Genomic DNA, 20,777 nt, shown 5'->3' on the forward strand with positions numbered 1-20,777 from the left:
TTGTTTACGTCACACGTCAATCAAAGGCGACGGTGTTTATATATGTGTAATATACTTGTGTCGTATACGTGCTCACGTGCGAAGAATCCGAAAAAAAGCACTAAGCTTTTCAAATTTTACCTTTCAAAAAGCTAGCTGAGAAGATAAAGATAAGCTGAGAACACAAATAAGCTTTACCTTTCATTGATTTTAATACATGTATATTCCTTAATTAGGACACATTTTACATTAATTTATACTTTTAATTGTTATGCATGATACACGTATTCTCAGTAACAATAAATTAACTGTTTTGGTCACACGTCTGGCATGCAAAATGATAAAATTGTATGTAAAAAGTCTTAATTACACCCTTTATTATTTTATATTAGAAAATAGGCTTTATATTTACGATGTCCACTGAGCATGATGGCTTTAATACACGCTTAGCTTGATAAAAGAGACAGGAATGGCAAACGTAAAGTGATAGAAATAAAAAACCAGAACTAAGGAATGCATCGTCTCCAAATTAAACCTTTGTATGCCCTTGAAAAAAGCTTGTATATTTAGAACTCTTTCTTAAGCCTTGTCGTGGAAACTATCTGAAAAAACATCTGCTGGGCTTCTTTAAGTGATCAACAACAGCAAACAAACAAGTCTCTGTGTCGAACTTTTCCTCGCACGGCGGTAATTTTACTTTCCTCCTTCACAAAGCTCAGATGCGTATTACTGAAGACCGAGACAGTCCGCTTCTTCTTCCAGAGTTTGCAAAGGCGGGGAATCTCAGTTATCCATTTGGAACCGTAATTTTCGGATTTTCACTTTCAAATTTAAAAGAGGAGGGTGTTGGTCATTTTCTTATAAGATTCTTGCTTTAGACTGATCCGTCTTCCTTCTGGTCCTCTGGGACACTTTTTGCTTTGTTTGATCGGGAGTCAAGGGCGTTCCAGACCAAATCGACGAACTCGAACAGTGTTAACAGACTACAGCCCAAGAAGAGACCCATATTCCCGCCAATATCACCTGAAAGGGAGACAAATATATCTTTTGTCAAATCAGCAATTTAAATCAGGCTGCAACTTGTATAGCAAACAGTAAGCTAAATAACTAATAAGAAGGAGGGTCCCAAAGGATTAAGGGCTCCAGGGCTACTGGCTTAAAAAAGCCAGGCTGCAGGGCTACGGGCCGGCCCTCCAAAGACGGGGCTCTGTGTTCTGTGGCGAATCGCAGTGCGAGTAAGAGTACGAGTACAACGTTTGAATTTCAATCCACTTGCGTTCCCAGAGCCCTCATTCCTCCCCGATGCTGACCAGTTCAATAGGAGATTATCAGTACGAGAATGATGTGAAATGTGATAATTAAAAGCATAAATACTAGGTTTGAAAAGTTGTACTCGAGCTCAATCCCATACTCGTACTGCGATCTAAAAGTCGCTATTAGAGGTCCAGGCAGAACAACTATGGGGACCCAAGCTCCATGGCGGAAATATTAGAGCTCCAGGGATCCAGCCTGCTCCCTACTCCTTTTGGGTCCCTGAAAGATAAGGAGGTTCTAAGCTCATCCTGACAGGTTAAGGTTGAGTAATATAAATTCAGTCATGTGGCTACCTAACAAGCTTCCCATCTTGTAGCTTGGTGTTTCTGTCACGAGAGCGTACCCGTGGTGTTGAAAGCCAACTTGAAGAAATACTAAGTTTGCCCTGAAGGTTAGAAATTAAACAAATGTTAAACAAGAGTATACTTTGCTTGGAAAATACTTGTCGAGTTTCTAACGGTTACTTGTGTCGAAATTAATTTAATTTTGATCTTTTTAATCTAACTACCGGAAATAGCTAGACTTGCAAAAGATATATTATGGTGATTATGGTGCGGCAATATTACAAAAGTCACTTTTGATATGTATTTCAGTTTATCAATTGAATTAAGACACTATAACTGGTTTTATGAATTTAACATTCGTTATTCTCGGGATTATTCGCATCAGTTCTGTTGGTTCGTTCAGTCTGTTAATAAGATAGTAAGTCAGGCAGACAATTAACTGTTGGTCAGTCAGTCTGTCGGATAAACGGATGGACACACAGGCCATCATTTGAACAGTCAGTCAGTCCGACAGACAGACAGACAGACAGACAGACAGACAGACAGACAGCCAGTCAGTCAGTCAGTCAGTCAGTCAGTCAGACAGACAGAGAACCAGACAATTAGTCAGTCGTAATTTGAACAGCCACATATTCATTCATTCATTCATTCATTCATTCATTCATTCATTCATTCATTCATTCATTCATTCATTCATTCATTCATTCATTCATTCATTCATTTATTCATTCGTTCGTTCGTTCGTTCGTTCGTTCATTCATGCAGACAGTCAGTGAATCAGTCAGTCAATCGAATATTTAATACATAATATGGAATTCTAACCTATATTCGACTCTGGTCAATAGGCCTTAGGGGAACAAAAAGGAATAACCTGCACTTAAAAATAAACCGCAAGAACTCACGACGCGCAGCAACTACAACAACGTATAATATACCAACTTTTTTATACCCGGCGAAACGAAGGTTTACATCGGCATGACTGAGCATAGTTTCAAAACTAGGTTCAATAACCATAAACTTTCCTTCAAACATCGCAAGCATTCACACGACACTGTACTATCAAAGTACATTTGGGACCTGAAAGACAACAACACCGAATTTTCGATCAAGTGGTCCATTGTCACGAGAGCAAGCGCTTACAGGGGAAACCCGTCACGCTGCAATTTGTGTCTGACGGAGAAGCTCTGCATACTATCAGCTGACAGATCCACCCTCTTGAACAAAAGATCTGAGCTTGTTACCAAGTGCAGGCACGAAAACAAGTACTACGCGGCCAGACAGGATCGTTCCAACCGTCCTCCATGAACGTAGTTTAAATTGTATTTCACCGCATCTAACGGCACAGTCTGATGATCGCTTCGTGCGTGAAACTCTGAGTAACTGTCCGTGAAGTTTCTATCTTTAATTATTGTACCAACTTTTTTATATATTTTTAGCGATGACATACCTATTATAGTCTACTGGGGTCTAGATCGTGACGATAGATCATGGATTATTTTCCGTGCTATGCGCTGCACGCTTATACATACATGTGTATATTCTGGCAATTGGTTGGAAGATTTTAGTTAGGCAAGAACAACCTGTAGCTGAACACTGGATTGCGTTTTGAACTGTTTACCTCTGGTATTCCATGCTCTTGTTATAATCGTGCACATGCTTTAAGATCTTGGCTGCACCGACATCCGGAAACTCCGAGTAAGACACCTGAGTCGTGTACTCGATCTCTTCGCAAGGAATTCCGCACCAACATTCAAAAGGATTTTGTGACTCTGTGAAAAGGAAATTAATCATACTAGTTCAAAATGTGCTTTGCGTTACCTCTCTTGGTAACGAATTAATTTTTGAGCTTAAGAGTAAAAGTGTTTTCACGCAATGCAGCACATGGTCTTTAATGGAATGGCCACCACTGGGAGGACCGGCCTCGAAGGATTAGCGTTAAGTTCTTTAAAATTGTGGTCATTTCTGTCGACACCAGTTGGTCGACTTCATCCCACTGTTTGCCCTCGGAGAAAAAAACCTGAACTGACACACAATTCTCACGAGTTTGCGAAAGCTCGAATTGACCTATTCGACAGCGCTTCTGGAATTCAGGAATATGCCAAGAAGTAATTTATTCATAACAGCTTCCTTCTACCTTAACTAACAAGTAGCAAGGGAAAAAGCCAAGAATTAATGCAGTAAATGGAATCACAGTTTGCAGACCTCCAAGGGAGGAGAAAATTGGTTTGGGAAATCGGGCTAAAGTTGCGGTATTCGACTGAGTGAAGAGCATGTAAGGAAAACGTGTTATTATTATTATAGACATTTAGGAAACAAAGACTATAGAACGATCGAATGATGTTTGCTTACTTTCACTCTGTTCCTCGCAGTACTGGTGTTGAAATGTACACACAGGCATGTTAGAAGGCACTGCAAAGCACAGATAAAGTAATTGATGTATAATTGAATTATTAGCAAAATACCATGTATTATACTTATCGTAGTATTCTGTGAAACGATTCACTTACATGGCACTCCGGTCATTCTGCATCCACACTTTGCTAACGTCGCGTTTGCTTGGCACTGGGCAAAACAGCCGTCTCTACTGTAACGTGGCATTCCAGGGAGTACCCTTTGTGTACAGTTTGAATGGTATGGATATTGAAGGCGTTTATACTATAATACAGAAAATAAAATGATCGTGTCAGTTAGTAACCTTACTGATTATGTATTTGACCGCGGTCAAACGACAGAAATATGCAAAAAATAGGAAAAGTACTGCAAAGATAAGGTTTTAATTTTCACAGTTCAAAGTTCGATACATTACCAGTATCCTAAGGGTTTACTAAGTTTTTTCAAGCTCTACTAAAAAAGTTCTACGTGTTTGAAAAAAGCAATATGCGGACTTGTCGGCGCCATTTGTCAAAGCACTTTGGTTGGGATGCGGAACATTTTAGAAGTAAAAACACTCGTTTATCGGAGGAAATGGGATTATGCTTACACTCAGCAACTATTTTTATCTATCCTTGCTCATACTAACACTTCAATATGAACAAAAAACGCCGAAATGGAACGAAAAGCTGCCTGAGACGTTTGACCGCCGTGAAATTCTGTATACACATTCTATACTATGCATGGAAGTAACTGTGACAATTCAGAAAAAGTCGGATAATTTGTATTATTGCGCCCAGTTCCCGTTCCATGCATGAGCTTTTACTGCCTCATTCTCTTCCCCATAGCCCTTTTCGCTTTTCTTAGCGGGTGAGGCCTTGGCATAAGAAACAAAGGGCCCTTCGCCTCTAGCGCCGAGGCCTCGCGGGCTAAAAGAAGCGAAAAGGGTTATGGGGACGAGAATGTCACTACCTTACTTCGTTCAAATTTTCCAAGTCTCACGGCTCCGATTTGACACTCACTCAGATCAGGACCTTTTCGTTTGAAGAGTCTACCTTAAAACCTTTTTGATCTGCATAATAAATAGCTTTGTTTAGACAAATGATGAAATCTCCTTGATATTCATTTGGAGCAGGAGGGCATTTTGCGTGCGCATGCGTCGATATGGGTTAGTGCGCACGACAGAGAAGTTCTGCTATCGATTGTTTACATATTTTTCACAATTTATGGCCTAATTTTCAGCTCAAAATAAAAAGTGTTTTAAGTTTTATATGCTGTATACGATCCTAAGAGTCCTTGCTTTATCTTCTGACAACAACAAGCATACTTTGGTGTCGGCGTGCCGTTTATCTGATCGACTTTGGCTATGTGTATTAAACATTGCGCGTGGACAAAATGGCGACCGAATGTCGAGAGCCTAAATACCTTGCCCATGTTTTTAATAGCTGGGAGATCTAAACGGACAAAGCGCTACGGCTACTTAGTACTAAAATATAAAACAGCAGTTTTATCTATACGATGTTATAATCAAGTATCTCGGGTTTGAGCGAGTGGTCATGATTTTGTTCAGATTTTTCATAAAACTGCAATTTCATCGTTCTCACGATGCAAAAATCTCAAAATCTAACCTTGATCTCCAGCGTCTACCGATGATATATGGAGCCTGAAGTACTTAAACTATCGTCTAATGCTGCGAAGGTAGCGTTAAAAAATGGTCTATTGTGGTAATTTTTAGCTTTCTTTAACGTACGTTCTCGCTGGTTTATTCTAACAGAGAAACTATCGTTTGTGATTATTTCCTTAAACTTAAGCATTGGTCAAAATAACTTCACATTTCGATGTACCACAATTATTCCGTTGAACAAGAAAAGAATTACTGAGATCGGTCTTAATTTTAAAGTGTTATGGTAATTCTTTGCTGGTAGACTATTTGTTTACATTTTACTATGTTAATTAGTACATTTTTGGCTTCTTTATCAAAATCTAGCCTTGATCACCAGTCAAAAAATAGCATGAAACGAACAAGCGATATATATATTTTTCAGAAACGTTCTAATAACTGCTGCATAAAATGTCTTAAGAAATAATTTTTAACTATAAACAATGTTATTTTCAAATTTTCATTCAACGTTTGTTTCTTTAAGATTGATGTTCGTTCTGTTATAACAACTGTTTTACTTCTGTGTCGCCTAAATGTGATTTAAAGAACTGCAGTTCTTGTTCCAGGAAACCCTGTTTGCCAGTCGCGGGCAAGTTGGCTTTGCTTTAGAGTCATCAGTGAGCTGCATTATCATGTGCAGAACACCCAAACATGTCTTTCCCCTCAGGGAAAACCCTTTTCTTTGGTGGTCGTCCCTTTAGGCAAAAAATCTCCCGACAAGCTATAATATTGCTTGCACTCTGCCTGTATTACAGCAATTGATTTGATGTGAAGTTTTGATCCTAATATATCACACTCCAGCACACGAATAAATGTTTTCCTCTTTTTACGGCCTGTTTGATTTTTGTCGGTGAAGGCTTTCCTAACTGTCCCACATATTTTCCTATTATTTGCAACAACGATCCCGAAGCTTGCCAGAAAATCTGCTTCATAAGAGCCTTGCCACACACAAAACACTTTTTCTTAGCGAAATTTACGTCTATATTAAATTATGTGACGATAAACAGTACAAAAAACAAAGTTTGAATCTTCCGCGCCATTTTTATTCCCAAGATCACGCGGTCTTTGTACAGCGGTTGCACGCATGCGCCCGCAAAATGCCCTCCTGCTTTCATTTGGTACATTTGGTTTTGGTTTGATTGCTTGTTCTGATTGCTTGTTTGTTGCTGTTGTTGTTATAGAAATCGTTGTTTGAAAGAAATCTATCACATAAGATTACTTTTTCCCAAATTAAAGTCTTACGAATCTTTATTCCTTATCTGCAACTCAATTTTGTTCATATTTTCTCGGGATTTTTTTTTATTTTTTTTTTATTTTGTCGGTATTTGTTTTCACGTCAGTTTTTAACTCGGAAAATTCCGAGTTTTGGTGAGAGGGCCGATTTCACTCCTTCACTCGTTTCCTTTTAAACATTTTAATTGAATTAATTAATTAATACCAAATTGAATTAATCAATTAATCTTGTGAAGCGGGTAGAGGGTTGGCTAAAACGCGAGCTTTACTTTGTTACTTTATATGAAGTACACAAAGGCTATATATTTGTTTCTGAAAACCCAATGTTCTCCTTGTGGTATGCATTCTTCCAGGCGTAGACCCAAGCACACGGAATTTCGTGCTGAACGCATGCGCATATATGAAGTACACAAAGACTATATATTTTCACCAAATCTTACTGAGAACTGGTTAAAATTCAACAAAACTTGTGGTTCGATTTATCGCCGAGTATTTCCGAAAAAAAATAGATGGTACTAGAAAAAAGTTCAATTTGAATGAAATATTCATTTATAAGCCGAGCGGTCATCAACAAACGAAAATTAACAAACGTTTGCAGGAGCCCATGACGTTTGTATTTATTTTTGGTCATTACCTTTTATTTTAGCGGCGGCTCCTAAAAAGCCATTTGGTTTAATGACGCAACGTTAGGAATTAAGTTTTTATTCGTCTTTTCATCGCTATTTAGGCCGGAACTCGCCCTCCATCGGCTCGCTCTGGAATATTATTGTTTTGTCGGCGTACGTGATCTTCTTTTGAACTGATGAGGGCATTCGAAATCCCGCATGTCTTAAACAATTTCCCCGCAATCTCTTCTACAATAATTATTTCTGCCTGAGACTGTTTCTGTTCCTTTCCTTCTTTTCCTTCCTTTAAGTTTAGTTTTAAAGGGTCAAGAAGGAATCGATCTATTTGACTTGTTGTCGCGACACCAGAAACTGGCCAATCAGAAGCGGTCTTTCCCACGCGCTTGTAAACATTGTAACACAATCTGACAGAAATCGGTTGCATGCAATATTTTTGTTCAAAAGCTAAAACTTAAAATACCACGACTTCTCTGCTAAAAGAAAGCACTTCAGAAGAGTTTGATTGGATTGAGGATACTCGACAAATACTGGTAACAGCACATGTTTCGTTTTGATGACATTTAATTAAAGTTCACCCGCTTGATCTGCTTGATCTTTTCGCTAGCAACCTGGCGAATTACGACGGACTGAAGATTCACTGAATCATCAGCAATCATCCCGTATTCTCTGGCGATTTTGCAGTTGTTCTGAACTGTCTCTACCTCGTCAACAACTTTCAATTTGAAGGTTTAGTTGTTTGAAAACCAGTAGCTTTTGGCATGATGATCGATAACTGCTTAATTCTTCAGAAGAATGCGTGTTTGTTTGAGATGGGATTCTGAACTCAGGTAAATGTTTTGTCACGCTTAACCCTAGGGTTACGGTTAGGGGGGGGGGGGGCGGTTGGGGATGCAACCCCCCCCCCCATAAGGTTTTTTCCAAATTTTGAAAAAACGATTTACTCTAGAGTGCTGAAACTTTCAGTAGCTGTTCATTCATCCTTTGCGGAAATTTTGATATGTCAACCCTGTATCCGTGGTGTGTGACGTTGCCATGGCAACGTCACAAATACAAGCAGGTCTTGCCAAATATCGTCTTTTTTACCATTTTTCTTAATTTTTCCAGTTTTTTAAAACAGAAGTGCAAGATGTGTTTATTTTTACATTCCGTAAGCATTCTGGCTTGATTTTGCATCAATTTCCGTTATTTTCTGACTTTCTAAGAAAATGTTGAAATCCAAGATGGCGGATCCAAGATGGCGGCTCTAATGACGTCACGTGACGTCATATGACGTCACAGCCAATTAAAAGTATGTCATCTTGTAGAGTACGCTGAGGGCTTTCTTCTCAGCTCAAAATAATTTCGCTACGCCTTAATATAACGAAAACTCCGGGGAGGGGTTCCATCCACCCCCCCCCCCCCCCTTGTACGATGGTGGGGGTGTGAGTTGGCTTGTACGTCCGAGGGTTAATTGTGTACGGTTCTATTAATGAATTCATTCTTTATCAGTGATTTGTTGTTTTTCAATTGCATAGTTGTGATTTAACGAATATGTTGATTCGCTGTACGTGGATTGTTTTATAGTTTGAAGGAAAAATTGGGTCTCGGCTTATAGCCGAGTGATTTGGGTTTATTTTTTGTCAGAGACTAACTGGTTCCAAAAACTAAAAGTCTAGGGTCTCGGCTTATAGCCGAATAAATACGGTACATGCATGCTTAACTACCAGCCGAAATATTGTATTAATGTCAGTTTTCTTGAAATAAACCAAAACTTATTTTTTCTGATGATATTATTATTTTGCCAACCTTCCAAACAACCTGCGGTGTTGGTGGAAAAAAAAAAGCGCCAAAAAAAAAAAAAAAACGCTTCAATATGTAATGAATTTAAAAAAAAATAACACATATGTGCAAATGTTTGAAGTTTATAACGGTTATGAGAAGATATCGGATGAAACAGAGCTCCCCTAATGAGTACTAATGGCTAAGGAATGGAAAGAAATTTGTATTCATCTGACACCTAGCAAATATCCACCTTATAAAAATGAGTCTGTAATTAAGGAGCAAATACAATTTGAAAATTTTTACCATAAGGTTTGCAGGCTTTTAAATTAAAAAAAAAAACACATTTAATGTAGGACCACTGGTTAGTACGAAGGTGTTAATCTAAGTGGTTAGAGCACGAAACCGTCTAGCTTTGAATAAATAAGGCTCCTATGGAAGTGCCCAAGTTTACTTTAAGCTGCCATGCAGATAATTTTCAACCGAACTAACCGAGGACTCGAAGGAAGAAAAGGTGCTACTTAATAATAAAATGATAGTTTTGCAGAGAAAAATAAAATCAAACTTACCTTTGCCGAGGTTATTCTCGCCAAAGTGTGCGATCCTGGAAAAACGTTGAATCCTTTTTCTAAGTTTATGAATGTTCCCTGATCATGTACTATCACCCTTAGACCCCGAGAAAACTCGCTGATTGTATTTTCATTCGCTTGTACATCCATAATAATACTCAGCCCACCAGAAGACCCCGCTCTTCTTGTGCCGCGGATTTTTGTTCCATTTTTCCCGGAATTAAACGTGAAACAACGGCCATTTTCTGTAAGCGACGGGTAGAAATCGGCTGGCGTGCAATTATCAACCGCTCCGAAGCGACAGTAATACAGAAACATTTCGTCGAAATGATGTCCGTAAGTTTCTAAAAATTCTTCTGGGTTGAAAATTGGCTCCTTTGTGCGGTTCAGAACGCTGATAATGCGCTGTCTTGTAGTGTCGTTGCAATTTTCTGCAATTGCCGAACCAAATCGTTCAAAGGCGCACAATAAGCCTTGTCCACAGGTCATGTCTTTGTTGACTGTTTTTATCGCTTCACAAGCGGAGAGATTTAAACCCAGTTTTTGAAAATTTTTATCGTTTTCAAACATGTTGATTTTCGTTTTGACGAATCGGTTCAAGTTACAAATTGTAACCGCGGGGAACGTCAGTTGTCCATGTTCAGGGATAATTTCTGTGAACTCGGTGCTTACTGGTTTTGAATAGAATTTAGAGATACTTTGTTCCACCAAATAAGCGTAAATCGCCGTTGCGCCCAACAGCAACAATAACCAGATCATTCGACGGAACCTTGAAGGACTTTCAAAAACATAGCGAAGGCCGTGAACGGTGGTATTAGCCACAAATGTTTGCCAATTCGAGGTAGCCATGCTGTTAGGACTGTAGCCAGAGTTTCGACACCAAACGGGAGTGTTTCGGTGTTTACAGGTTTTCAATTATAGTTCTCCATGTTTTAAGAGTCATCGATCAAGGCAAAAAATGTAGCTTTTTCAAGGTTTTCCATGAACCTGGCAAAGCATTGAAGACACCAATTTTCGTGCAGTTATAGGAAATTTGATGTTTCTGGATATATAATGCGTTTTCAATTTTTAAAAATACTAATGATAAAAAGCACAGCGGAAATCATGAATAATTCAGAAAACAATGAAATCGAACCCCAAACAATCCCTTTTCATTGCTTTTACCTGGTGAGCGTAAAAACAAAGTTGTTTCTTCTTTAATTTCCTTCCTGTCGACTGCCCCTGATCTTTAAAGTGCTCAGACGCAACACCGTTTCTCCCGCACGCAAATTTTCAGGTGTTTGTGAAAAACAATTGCAATGTAAAAGTGGCGGGTTACAGCTTTAATCAAAATAATGAATTGACAATTAAAATTGGAATGATTACTTCTTTTAATCCCAGCAAAATTCAATAAAGCAAATTGCGACAATTACCGACAGATGAGATGCATGCCTAGTTTCGTTTGTAGCATGCAGTACACCGACTTCAAACAAACTGTTACGGCACTAATTGATCTAAGAACACATTCGTTATCGGAGACTTTTTTAAGTAGGTTCTTAAACTAAATATTTAATTTCAACTACCTTTGCCAGTGATAATAAATGTTATAATTTAAAGCATCCTGTTACAATCAATTTAAACTATGCCCTGAAGGTTTTATTTTTATTTGAATATCAGGGAGAATTTCCAATAACTTGACAGCTGTATAATCTTGTTTGCTTTGGCTTTGCCTTTCGCCAAGCACAGAAATTGATTAATTAAACTTCTGCAAACTGCTCTAACCAATTAAATAAAGGCGTTGCCTTTTTCCCACCCATCAGTTTTAAAATGTATAGATCATTTTCACGTGACGTCATCAAAAGTCTAAATTCAAAACTATTAAACCTGAAAAGCTGTTCTTTTGGTATGTTCTAGACATCAGTGTCACTAATTGCTGGGGGCATCTTTGTGCCAGAAGAGTGCTTTCTTTTGGAAATAAAGTGAATTGAAATTTAAGACGGCCTAACTCAACGTGATCTCAAATGTTAAAGAAAATATGGCGGACTCATACAACGCTTTGCAATTTTCTGAATTTTGTTTCCCCAACAACTTGGCTGCAATGAGCACTGCCAAATTAAAACTTGTGGAATGTATTCCGTTCCACCTACTCCACAAACTCTGAGTTTGTTGATGTGTTTTTAGCCTGCGTCGCAGACGGTAATCTAAGTGTTTGATGCAAGCAAATAAAACGATCTTGATATTGGTGAAAACGCTCTATTCCAGTTTCTATAACAGCGCGGGTCAAGACATTACTACGATTACGCACAAGCAACTTTTCATATCATGAAATTGTTTCAAGCTCGATGCTGGCAAGATCTAAACTGACATTTTTTGCTCATCCATGGAAAGCAGAATAAAACGTAGCATGCTAACGAATAATTTACAAATCTTTGCAAAAAAGAAACAAAATCAGTTGGAAAATTAATTTTCGCAAATATGCTAAGTAGATATACAAAGGCGGCTTATTTTGGTGGAATTTATTGGATCAAAAGAGTTCAAATTTAATTGTACTGCTTTTCGGACGAAGCCTCTATTTCCGAGCAACGCAGCCGCTAGAAAGTCTCTCCACGTTTCTTCTTCCCAGTTTCCTTGCGGAAAAGAGCATTTATCATGTGACCTCTTACTAGAGCGGTTTTCACTTGAGTGTCGAAAGTAAATTGCGTTTGCTTTGGGTTTGCATTACTACGCTTAGTAATTGGCTGAAAAATCTCGCGCCACTTTCTCAGCCAATCAGAACTAAAACCAAAAACAATCGTGACTCGTTCGCGCACGTTTTCCCGCGCTTCGTGCCAGCTACATGTATTTGCTTCGAGTTTTGATTGGTTCACTGGATTGTCTGTGTCCTTTGTGATTGGCCAGAGTAATTACTTTGGTTTTGGTTTTACGACACTCAATTGAAAACTGCTCTATTCGAGTATAGCCGTTATAGTAAAGTTACTTTAGTCCCGGGCTTAAGGTGGCTCCATAGGGTTTTGAGATATTACGGCGCGCGCACAAGTGATACCCATCAAGAGATCATTTTCGCGTTATTTTTTTAACTAGTTAAATAAAAGCTGCCGAAATATTAAAAACAAGGACTAAAATATGTTGTGCATTATTCTTTTTTTAAAATAACGGCCTTTGTTTTTGAGCTACATCTACTCAAAAAGACCTATTTTTTGGTGTTTTTATGGCTTTGATCTTAAATTTCTTTAATTTTCTTCGGTGAAAATTTTTGAAATTCCCCCAACGGATTGAATCTGATGAGAAATAACTTTTAAAAACAAAAAAAGTAGGGGTTGTCCAGGTCGTTTTTGCGTTTTTGGTTATTTTGTGTTTTTTTGACTAAGCAAAAAAATTGGCTTATAAATTTTTTTAAAAAAACGGCTAAAAGGGCAGTTGAAAAGGTATAACATCTATGCCAAATTTTAAGGAATTTCACCGAAGGAAACTCTAGTAAATACAAGGGGAAAATTTCTATTTTCGCCCGAATAACAGTTACGTCATCAGAATAGAAATTGTCCAAGATCGCTATTTGAGCATGCGCGAACTTTTGAACCATACCAGTTGATGTGTAAAGACGAGCGTTACCCGTTGTTGTCGGTTTTTGTGCGAATATCTGTTAACCCCAAGGTTAGTTAGAGACATACCTTAATCCTTTATATAGCAGAATCTCCGAAATTCTGCTGGAAGTATCTCACAATCGCGAAGACTATTCTTTATTTTCTCTTTTGCTTTCGATCGTACGAACTTCACAAAAGCGGCCAGAAGCACCGCGGACGTTGTAAACACCTTTTTAGGGTGTTGTAAACTCTTTTATGTGCTCAACACAGGAAAGCACGGGTGTTGTTTCATTGGCAGGAAGCAAGTCTCGCGTTTTCTCGCCGAAAATTTCACGCTCGCGTGAAGCCGCCATGTTTGTTTTGATTTGCCGGCATTTCAAGCTCGCCCTTTCGTACCCATTCTTCGCGCGGTCAAGAAACCCTATGGAGCCACCTTAAGGACGTTCGTACTAATTGTTTATGCGCATCCCTACTGCGCACGTAATTCATGTCGCAACGTCATGCCACGCCATACATTGAGCGCGCGCGCTGAGTAAAATTTCTAAGAACATATAGGGTGAGTTGTGGTTCCGCTACCTTCGCTTGTAATTTGCTCTCTTAAATGGTCGGTGACCCCTACTTTTTTCTTAACGGATCACTTTTGCTAATTAATATCTCCGTTTTGCGAGAAAATGAAAAAAAATCTATCGAGTGGAAGTTTGATTTTTTTTGTCACACTGACGGTTTGAATTCCACTTTTTGAGCTTTCCTTTTTGCCGTACGACATTTTCAAATGTGTTTTACCAGGGTTAAGTTTTACAAAAAAGATGGGATAACTAGGAATTATTTACGCAACAGACACATTTCTACAAAATGTGACTAATATCGTTATCCTCCGTTCACTCATCTTCGATATTTTTTTTAACTATAAACCCTGTAAACCATGCTGAATTACGTGCACCAATTTTTCGAAATCAGGGTAGTTTTCCACACGCTTTTTCTCTGAAACGAATTCGGTGACCCCAACTTTTTTTTGCATTTCTGACACAAGTAACTCATCATTTGACCGCAGCAAAAAAATTAAAGAAATCTATCGAGTAGAAAATTTTCGCGCGAACGTTCTTAAGTGCCTTAGTTAAACGATTCCTGCCTGAGTCTGTTGCTCGTTTCTCTGTTCTTGCACGCCAATCTCGTTGGCAACGTTGTATTCTTGGGATTTTAGGACGTTCCATAACAAATTTAGAAACTCGAATAAAGTCAACAGACTGCAACCCAAAAACAGACCCATGTTGCCGCCAATGTCACCTGCAACAGAAAAATGACTATTATTAGACTATTATTTTTTGGTTTCCTGTGACATAAATATAAATTTTGGCTCTTCAAAAAAATGGTAAAATCCGTGACATACTCCCTCTAAAGTCTTTCTCCTTTCCGTAAGTTTACCACCTGCACATGTTTACCATCCTTTGCTTTCGTCTCTATAGAATTTGAAGCCTTAATTTCCTCTGATAGTAACTGGCGACCGTGAACTGCGAGGCAGACTATCTCCCAGGGGGGGGGGGGGGGGTACTCCGGCTGTAAATGACGGGGATGATCGAATGGAGGAAAAACCAGAACCCAAAAAATCCTAAGTCTTCCGACATACCCAAAAAAATCCCTGGACCAAAAATAACCCCCCCAAAAATCCCTGTCAAATTACCCCTAAAGCCAGGAGGGGCAAAACATAACACAAAGACGCTCGTTTTGTTTATTCGTGATACCATTAATACGCCAAGGCCGTGCCAATTTTAATACCCAAACAAATCCGCATCTAAATCAAGTCACCCAAAAAAATACTGCCAAACCAACCCAAAAAAATCCCGGAACGAATTTCAAACCCAAGCCGGAGTACCCCCCTGGGGACTATCTAAAGTTATACAGCCCTAAAAACCAGCTTATAATAGCCATTATTAAAAAATTTGACTAGTTCTTTCAAGGCTGTGACCGTTAGCAGCTGAAAACCATTATTAAAGCGGACTCGGTCTGCGATCAAGAATTCTATTTATCTGTATTTGTAGTAAGCAATTATAGTAGAATGCGCTTTAAATAAAACAAACGTGTTAAAATTTTTCCCAACCTAACAAGCTGTCCATCTTGTAACTAGGTGTTTCTGTTATAAGTGTGAATCCCTGGAACCGAAAGCCAACTTGAAGGAATACCAAATTTTCCCTGTAAGTCAGAGTTGAATCAATACATTTAACATATCCTCCTCTTATTCTAGTATAATTTGAATTTTAATTAAGTCGGATAAAGAAATGGGTTGATAAAATTATCGCCAGAAATTCCGATTTTTTGATTACGTGGCGCAAGTGTAAACCGCTTGGTTACTGTTTATGGAAGGGAAGGGGACCAGTCATATAGTGATTTGTTATATAGCACTTAGTTAGAAGAACGGCGGTCGTTTGTCAACATTAGCGGGTAATATTGCACTGTTACCCTCTGACGTCAAAGATTTTGGAATGTTGCCCGCTTAGACACTTTTTGCGGGAAACAGTTTTGTTGTTGGATGTTATGTGACCTTAAAGCCGAGCCAATGAGAGCGCGTGCTAACGAACGATATTCTTCAGTCCGGGCAAAGTAGTATTACCAAGAGTCCATAATAATGTATTGAAACAGAACAGCGCAATAACAAACCCCTGTTATGATGAAAACATTTTCCAACCTCTTGGCACTTTCTTATAAAATCGGGTTTCTCTGTATTCGGCGCATATGATATAGATAACAGTGACTAAATTAAGCATGTTTACCTCTGATACTGTATGCTGTTATGATAATTATGCACGTAATTTAAGATCTTGCCCGCGCCATCATCCGGGAATTGAGAGTACGACACCTGGGTCGTGTAGTCCATCTCCACGCATGGCAACGCACACGAACAATCGTTAGGATTGAAAGACGCTGAAACAGAATAGGGCACAGTACAAGACGTCCACCACACTAATATATATACTGTAAAAGCACGGGTCTCTGGCCCTATCCCCCCCCGGGGGGGAAGGAAAAAAAAAAAGCACGGGTCTCTAAACTCCTTTTAATACCTTTATGATAATACCTTTAGGAAGAAGGGGCCCGGGGGGAGCTCAGTAAGAGGGGCCATTAGAGTAAGTGGGACTGTTGTTTTGAAATCATGCATTGCAATTGGGTCAGGTACGTATATAAAAAATAATAATATAATAATCATAATAACAATAATCAGGCTCTCTCGGCTGTAAAATCAGGAAAAAAGGAAAAATAAAAAAAACGAAAACAGACAAGAAATGTGTGTACGACATTGGCCGCCATTTCTTTTTACATCGTTGCCCTAGCTGCACCGCATGCGGTCTGACCACAGGAGCAATGTTTTCGCGGGAAATGTGTTTCTAATAATAAAAATATACGGGGAAGGATTGACTCAAAGGTACAGTACGTATGGAGGCTCCTGGTCGTGAGCTCCTGGGCGAAAAATAATAGTAAAAAATTGAAAGGAATATTGTAAGCTAAATCTTCCATTGCGGTGCAGTAACAAAAAAGCTTTTCTCAACACATACCAGCCATCTGTTCCTCGCAGGACCTGTGTTGAAATGTACACACTGGCATGTTGGATGATACTGTAGAACACGAGTAAAGGAATTATGAAGAACAGAGTTACAAGACGGCATTACCTATCATATGTTAAATACAATGGACAATATAAAAGGTAGAAAGCCTGTGCTCGCCTACCGCAACAGACGTTGCTAGTGTAAAAGGAATTTCTTTAGTAGTTCTCTAACTGATCAGTGAAAGGAGCCCTAACCCATTCTCGTCCCCATTGCCCTTTTTTCTTTTCTTAGCCGGCGGGGTCTTGGCACGACAAAAAGAGCTATGGGTACAAAGGATTTCCAGTCTTAGATTCTTGGACTTCCGGCTTTCATGTAAGCAGTCGTGATGTTTCTGTGTACTGTGTGAGAGACTTATGGCGTTTTATTAATTTCGTTCATGATTTTTTTTTTTCTCAAACGGCCAATAAAAAAAATCGAATTAATTCGAGAGTCCTTTGTCCCCAGAGCCCTTCGTTTCGCGCGCCAAGGCTGGCTAAGAAAAACGAAAACTGGCTTTGGGGAAGAGAATGCCAATTTTAACTCGGTTTTAGGTCAGCTGCGAGAATCAGCTCAAGCACGAAATAGTCGACAGATGGCTCAATTATTACCATTATTCCTCAGTTAAACTAACCTGGTACGCCAATCATTTTACATCCACACATTGCTAAGGTGATGTTTGCTTGGCATTGCGTAAAGCAGCCGTCTCTAGTGTAACGTGGGATTCGAGGAAGTACCTGCTGTGTACAGTTAGACTTGTATGGAGAAGAAAGGCGTTGACGCTGCCGATAGACAAAGGAGAAAAAAAAAAAGGACTCAGTAATAGCTACAAATGTTTTAAGTCTGTCGTCTCCCAATTTCACTCTAAGTTGACCTAAGCAGACTTGTTTCTCCTCACGTCAGAGCAATTTCCACGAAAAAAAGCGGGATAGAAACAATCTTACTTTCTGAAGGGGGTTATTAAATCAAATTATTAAATTAAATTGTCTCCTTATACGAAACGTAAAGTAATATATCCTCATAAACGTGCAATCATTTTCATTATCTGCATGTACTGTAATAGCGAAGCGCGTGAGTGACGTCACGACTCAGACAAGACCGAGACAAACAAACCGAAATGGCGGACGATTTTCCTAAAACACGTTCTAAAACAGCCAGTGTTCCTAAATCACTTTCATAAAACGAAAACTTCGCCTATATTCCTTTTATTTCTCTCAGAACACGCTGATGTTTTCAGGGCCTCACGGTGGTTATATTCATTTGCATTCTATTTTTAGACTTCGCGCGCATCCCTGGCCTATTCCTTTTTGCACTCAAACTAAGAAAAAAATACAAAAACGTTATGCTCAGTTGAACTAAACTGTTGTAAAAAAGGGGCAATTTATAATTTTCAAGAATATAATGGCGAGACCAGAGGCAAAACACCAAGATGTCGTACATAAGGGCCAAAGAAGATTTACTAAAGTTAGTTTTGTAGAAACAACCAATAACTTACTTTTGTTGCAGTTATTTGAACCAAAGTGTGCGATCCAGGAAAAACGTTAAATCCATTCAACATGTTAATAAATGTTCCCTGATCATGTACTATTACTCTTAGCCCCCGAGAAAATTCGCTTATTGTATTTTCGTTCGCTTGCACATCCATAATAATACTAAAACCGCCCACAGATCCCGCTCTTCTTGCGCTACGAATTTTTGTTCCGTTTTTCCCTGAATTGAAAGTGAAGCAACGGCCATTCTGGGAAATCAACGGGTAGAAATCGGCGGGTGTACAATTTTCAACGTTAACTGCTCCGAAGCGACAGTAATACAGAAACATTTCGTCGAACTCGTGTCCATACGCTTCAAAAAATTCTTCTGGGTTGAAAATTGGCTCCTTTGTGCTGTTTAGAACGCTGATAATTTGCTGCCTTGTGGTTTCGTTGCAATTTTCTGCAATAACTGAGCCAAACATTTCAAACGCGCACAGCAGACCTTGTCCACAAGTCATGTCTTTGTTGACCTTCTTTATCGCTTCACACGCAGAGAGATTTAAACCCAGTTTTTGAAAGTCCTCCTCAGTGTCCGCCATGTTGATTTTCCGTTTGACAAATCGGTTCAAGTTGCAAATGGTTACAGCAGGAAAGGTTAGCTTCCCGAGCTCAGGAATGATTTCCGCAAATTCCGTGTTTACTGGGTTGGAAAAGTACTTAGCAAAACTCTGCTGAGCAAAGTATATATAACATGCCACAGATGCTAACAACAGAAATAACCACAAAATGCGAACAATCCTTGAAGGGCTCTCGTATACATAGCGAAGGCCGTGAACAGTTGTATTGGCAGCAAACTCTCGCCACTTCGCTGACTTCGCAACCATATTGTTGTTCATGGAGAAAACTGTAATTATAATTCCGAAATTATAACTACAGCAAACTCTGTAAGCTTAGTTCTTCAACTGTGAAGCCAAGCCAAGCCAAACTACATATGCTTTCAAGCCCTTGTATGATGTAATTGCTGACCTTCGAGCCGTCAATAACAAGCTTAAACCGGACAAAACTTAAATAGACAAAACGTCATTTTTTAAGTAAAAAGATTGATATTTTGCCACGTACCAGTTTTAATAAAGACCGCGTGTCGGAGATCATAAATCATAATTTAGAAAATTCAATAGAGCTTTGGGTGAAAACCGATTTATTTTTTCCTTTTTTACGGGAGAATGCCCTTTCATTTTTTTATTTTCAAGTTGTGAAGAACGAAAGGACTGGTACTTGGCACACTCTAGACATTGGATTTGAATATTAACAGTAACGGTAGAATAAAAGTGTTTTATCAAAATAATGAATTGACAATTACAGGCAACTAATACCTGACCCAGATTGCATAAAAATACTTAAATTTTGTTTTCAGTGGCTAACAACGATATCAAAAAGCATTTATGATTAAACAACGATATCACAAAACATTTATAATTAAATACAACTGCCGATTAATTCAGTTTTCTGCGGTTTAGGCTAGCTTGCTGGCTTGGTACACGAACCAGGGACAAGTAAAGTCGCTAAGGAAGTATTAAATTAACCATTTTTAAATGTAACTAATAATTAATCCTGAATTTCAACTGTCTTCTCGGTCGCTTACGACCATGGGCGATCGTTAAAATTCAAGCTTAAATTAATTAGATTTTTGCTAGCATTGAGTATTGTTTCAAGCTGCAACGGGTTGTAGGAAAGCCAAAACAATTCTGATGACCTCAGCTTTTCCGTTTTTTAAACACTAAAAAGTAATTAAGATTTTCATCTACCAGACATTCCCCTGGCATGAGGCCACATAAAAAAAACATTGAGAAGACTGCTCTGTAGGTAACTCGTGCATAATGCAGTGGGTTTTATACAGGTTCGTTTTATTTTCTGCTTGCGTGAAGAAACAAAGTCCAACATTAAATATCGTAGAGCCGATTAATGGAGACACCAAAATCCCAAAAATCCCTAAATCAATTTCAGAAATTATTTAAATGTAGCTTTTAGAGACACGGCGTTCATGGAAACCAGGACTGTAGGTTAATTAGTAATAAGTAAGAGATAAATACCGAGGTTGCTTTAAAAACTTTATTGTTGGAAATATAGAGTTTAATTTGTCCAGACAAGGGGTTTGATTTGGTCAGGAAAAGATAAGTCGTAGCCTCGTTTAGATATTAATTTATATAAATCCCCGAAACAAGTGATTTATACAGATAAATCCCTGAAAGGAGGGATTTATACAGATAAATCCCTCATTAATAATCATAAGTTCAATTCATCAGCCCCGCTCTTCCTAGCCTCCCACGCAATCGCTAGGGGCGATCGGTACACCCCCCCACGTTCGGGGGAGGAGGAGCGACGC

At 38.8% G+C, this 20,777-nt stretch overlaps 1 protein-coding gene across 3 annotated transcripts; it reads right to left on the reverse strand.

The window, feature by feature from the left end:
- Positions 1–193: 193 nt before the first annotated feature.
- On the reverse strand, positions 194–19,533 carry LOC144633676 (acid-sensing ion channel 2-like). 3 transcript variants are annotated; one of them, XR_013567084.1, is made up of 8 exons: positions 18,418–19,533; positions 17,557–17,704; positions 16,896–16,955; positions 16,119–16,269; positions 15,449–15,540; positions 13,787–14,637; positions 12,714–12,761; positions 10,641–12,430 (listed from the first exon to the last, which is right to left on the reverse strand). XR_013567084.1 is itself a non-coding variant. In XM_078492529.1 (7 exons), exons 2-7 carry the CDS (start codon positions 10,640–10,642, stop codon positions 854–856), a joined length of 1,449 nt encoding a protein of 482 aa, XP_078348655.1. In that variant the 5' UTR covers positions 10,643–12,761; positions 13,787–14,467; the 3' UTR covers positions 194–853. The 3 variants fall into 3 exon arrangements, 1 of the variants encoding a protein (XP_078348655.1); XM_078492529.1 differs by lacking the exons at positions 15,449–15,540; positions 16,119–16,269; positions 16,896–16,955; positions 17,557–17,704; positions 18,418–19,533 and adding exons at positions 194–1,002; positions 1,587–1,678; positions 3,196–3,346; positions 3,927–3,986; positions 4,085–4,232 and having other exon boundaries at positions 9,794–12,761; positions 13,787–14,467; XR_013567083.1 differs by having other exon boundaries at positions 10,641–12,761.
- Between the last annotated feature and the right edge of the window lie 1,244 nt (positions 19,534–20,777).

The sequence above is a fragment of the Oculina patagonica genome, chromosome 12, assembly GCF_052425735.1.
Source record: "Oculina patagonica isolate OP01 chromosome 12, crgOcupat, whole genome shotgun sequence".
In the NCBI taxonomy this organism is placed as follows: domain Eukaryota; kingdom Metazoa; phylum Cnidaria; class Anthozoa; order Scleractinia; family Oculinidae; genus Oculina; species Oculina patagonica.